Source organism: Fulmarus glacialis, unplaced genomic scaffold, assembly GCF_000690835.1.
Source record: "Fulmarus glacialis isolate BGI_N327 unplaced genomic scaffold, ASM69083v1 scaffold43666, whole genome shotgun sequence".
Lineage (NCBI taxonomy): Eukaryota > Metazoa > Chordata > Aves > Procellariiformes > Procellariidae > Fulmarus > Fulmarus glacialis.
Genome location: NW_009219584.1, coordinates 11336 through 15228, shown reverse-complemented (window position 1 = coordinate 15228; position 3893 = coordinate 11336). Strand labels below are relative to the sequence as shown.

At 46.0% G+C, this 3893-nt stretch overlaps 1 protein-coding gene across 1 annotated transcript in view; it reads left to right on the top strand.

The window, feature by feature from the left end:
• Positions 1-895: 895 nt before the first annotated feature.
• LOC104078690 (taste receptor type 1 member 3) overlaps positions 896-3893 on the top strand; it is a 5862-nt gene continuing 2864 nt past the window's right edge. Inside the window, exons 1-3 of the mRNA XM_009580425.1 lie at positions 896-1074; positions 2345-2645; positions 3365-3893. The exon at positions 3365-3893 is cut by the window's right edge and continues 266 nt beyond it. Of these exons, the coding sequence (XP_009578720.1) occupies positions 896-1074; positions 2345-2645; positions 3365-3893 (1009 nt within the window). The remainder of the gene's footprint in view (positions 1075-2344; positions 2646-3364) is intronic.

Genomic DNA, 3893 nt, shown 5'->3' with positions numbered 1-3893 from the left:
ATGAGGAGACCTTGAATTTAAAAAGAAAAAAAGAATTACTGCTGTGTACATCTCTTACCATTACCCTCTAGTTCAGGCAACTCAAGATATCCTGAAGTTCATTTAAAAATAAATTATGTGACATTCCTTCAGTGCAGGCCGCTTCTAAGTAGGGAGCACGCAAGCGAATGCTTGGATCAGAGATGGCCAGGGAGAACTTCAGGTAACAGCAGGAAGCAATGCTGGTGAGCAAGTAAATCTTTTCCTACTCGGCCGCCACACGGGTAATGGTCATATTACGGTAACGGGCACCATTCTGCACAAGGCACACTTCAGCTTGTTGGATTCCGCTCCTGTCAGAGTGCGTTCCCCTTGGCGATGCTTTTAGATGAGCAACCCGCACTGACTAAGATCTGCTCCCAGCAGTAGACAAGTCACAAATCCAGTTGTTTGTGAAAACTGTAAACAGGGACAGTTTCTACAAACACATTCCATTAAAGATGATGTTTCTTGTTTGGTGGGAGCAGGGGGGAGTTAATGCAAAAGACATGTCCAAATTAACGTGAGGCACCTGAGTTTACCACTTATCCTACAGAAAGTCCAAATTCCAGAGCTGTGACAAGGAATTCAGTAAGTCACTCTGCTTGAATAAAGGAAACCAGGATTAGGCCAGTGCAAGTTTGCAACCAAGTACACTCATAGGGTATTGCTGCGTATTTGACTACTACCCACTAAGCATAGAGTTACACATTTAATTAATTTTGCTAAACAAATTCTTCCCCATTATTTTCATCTCTCCGAGTTCTATTTAAAGAGACTTCCCGGGAACTGTTGCGGCTGGATCCCCTGCCCCTGTTCCCTCTCCCACATTCGCTTGGAGATTTCTTTGAAACATTTTCCCCCAAATAGACAAATAATGGTCCCTGACCTGCTGCTGTGCTTGAGCTTTGGTTATGCAGCAGCCCTCAAACCCACATGCCTATCAGCTCAGTTTAGAAGGCCCGGTGATTATATCATAGGAGGCTTGTTCCCTTTTGGAATGGACACCGTAAACCTGACAGCACGATCAGAGCCCACCTTAGTTGTGTGTGAAAGGTAAGAGGAATGTTACCTTCATGAGTATGTTAAATTTGGTCACTTGGGCTGGGAAGAGAAAGGAAAAGAACGTAGTCCTTCTGATAGCAACTGACGGTCTCACAGGCGAATATTAAAGGTGAGATGGAAACAAAGATTAGCTCTGGTGCTGGAGCACTGGTGGACTGTGCCACCAATTTCTGATCCCAAAATGGAAAATGTTTTTGTGTTTCCTTGATGCTACTACGCAGTCAAACTTCAGATGCAACCAACCCCATTTTGATGAAAATTTTAGTGGCACTGGCTTCGTTAGTCTTTTGAATCTAACACACAAAGGTGTAAATGTTGCTTTTGCTTCCAGATGGAATGAGAAGCATGCACTGCACTTTGCAGACAGATGACACACGTTGAGATGGTGCTATTGCCTTTTATGAGGTAAAAGGACACTCAGTACTGTGCACAAGGCAAAGCAGGAAACAAAACCGCCTGGCTCGCAGGCTTGCCGGCGTGTGATCGGTATTTCCTACTCAGTGACACCAAGGTGGTTCACACCGTCACATTACAAGCTACTTACAGCTCTTTGTGAGGAGAATGAAGAGATGCCAGTGTCCTACCTGCCGCTTTGGCAGCAACAAAGCACAAAAAAGCACGGTCCAGAATCTTTCCATCTTTGCAGGCCATGAGGCAGGGAATATGCCCAGTGCACTGAGCTATACAGCGGAGGAAAATCCCAGGAAGAAGGACATCTCTCCTGAATTAGCATGCACGGCACTTCGGGAATCACTGGCTTCATGGCTGAAGTACACAAAACTAAGAGCAGGAGGTCGTCTGAGTCTTCACCCTCATAGCTAAACATACTGGTCTCTCAATACCTTTGTTTCTTCTCCTGTGAATCACAGAGGATATATTTGCTGATAGACAAGATTAATTAGATTTGAAAGGTGCTCAGAACCTCTCTACTCACAGTACAGAATTTACAAAGGCTATGGGTACAGGGATGCTCTGCTGACAGCGCCATGGGTATCTGGCTTGGCAACAGACAGAATGCTAAAATGTCAAAGAATTGTGGAATAAGCTGATCACCATTGTAACAGCACTGACATAATTCCCTGTCTCCTCACCTCTCTACTCACAGTACAGAATTTACAAAGTCTATGGGTACAGGGATGCTCTGCTGACAGCGCCATGGGTATCTGGCTTGGCAACAGACAGAATGCTAAAATGTCAAAGAATTGTGGAATAAGCTGATCACCATTCAGCTGACGTAATTCCGTGTCTCCTCTTATTGCAGGTTATTTGTAGATGGGCTAATATGGGCTCTTGGGATGAAGTTTGCTATCGATCAGATCAACAATTCCACTTCACTTCTCCCGGGAGTAAAGCTGGGCTATGACATGTATGACACCTGCTTTGAGCCAGTGGTGGCCTTACAGCCCAGCTTGCTATTTCTGACCCGAAACGGCACGACGGGCATTGGAGTACTGTGCAACTACAGCGACTACCAGCCTCGTGTGATTGCCGTGATTGGCCCACATCAGTCAGATCTCTGCCTGGCAACAGCCAAACTATTCAGCTTCCTCTTGATCCCACAGGTAAAGAAACTCTCCGGAGAAGCAAGAATTCTCCTTTTTGGTGGGGAAAGGGTTTGGATCAACAACGCTGTCTATGCTCTAGGTCTTTGAACCAGGACTGTTAAAGCACAGATTCCAGTCTTTCCTCTGCCACAGATTTATCTCGCATAGGTCATTAAACTTCCCTTCCGGAACACACTCCAGTGTCTAACTTCCCGGAGAGAGGAGGGATAACTCAGGCTGCTCTGTGATCCGTGTAAAACAGGAATAACAGAGCTCCCAGTGTAAACTGGGAGGATCCTGTGAAAATACATCTGTGACTGTAAGTACTCATTTACCACAATAGAGCGAGCTATAACGTTCAGGTAAATTTAGCCCTGAGCTAAGATATTACTGAATCTTGGGCGTGTCACCCTTTGCAGAAAGTAGTTAATTATCATTGTCATTAATGATAAGGGCTGGTGCTGTGGTGATGGACACGAATGGCAGTAGAAGGAGATAGCCATGTAGGACAGTGCTACCTGAGGCAAGTGACAGGGGTTTATGGTTCTCTTGGTAAATGCAGCCATGATGGACCTATCCCTTTAGGTGAGTTCTTCCTTCCCACTACCCTGACCCAGAATTCTTGAAAATCTAGTGCACCGAGACTAAGCAAAGAAGGCGGAGAGTGATCTGGACTGTGAACACTTCCCTCAACTTTACTCTCTGCCTCGCTTTCTCTCTTATCCTCTAATTTGCAGGTCAGCTATGCAGCTAGCAGTGAGAAGCTCAGCAACATGGAGATGTACCCATCCTTCTACCGTACTGTTCCCAGTGATAAGAACTTGGCAGAAGCTGTGGTCCTGCTACTGAACAAGTTTGGATGGAACTGGATTGCCACCGTTGGAAGCGATGACGAATATGGCCGAGGAGCCCAGGGGCTCTTCTTAAGCATAGCTGGAAGTCACAGCATCTGCATTGCATTCGAGGGGCTAATTCCTACAGACTTTGCAGACCCCAAAGCCAAAAACCAGCTGGAAGATACCATTAAGTTAATTAACAAGACCCAAGCCAACATCATTGTCCTTTTTGCCTTTAGTCAGCCAGCCCAGGCCCTGCTGGAACACAGCATCAGCATGGGACTGAGCAAGAAAGTCTGGATTGGCACTGAAGCCTGGATGTTGTCCGACATAGCTGCCTCCATCCCAAATATCCAGAGCATTGGGACAGTCTTAGGCTTTATCATGAAAGCAGGCACAGTCCCTGGCTTCCGGAAATATGTTGCCGACC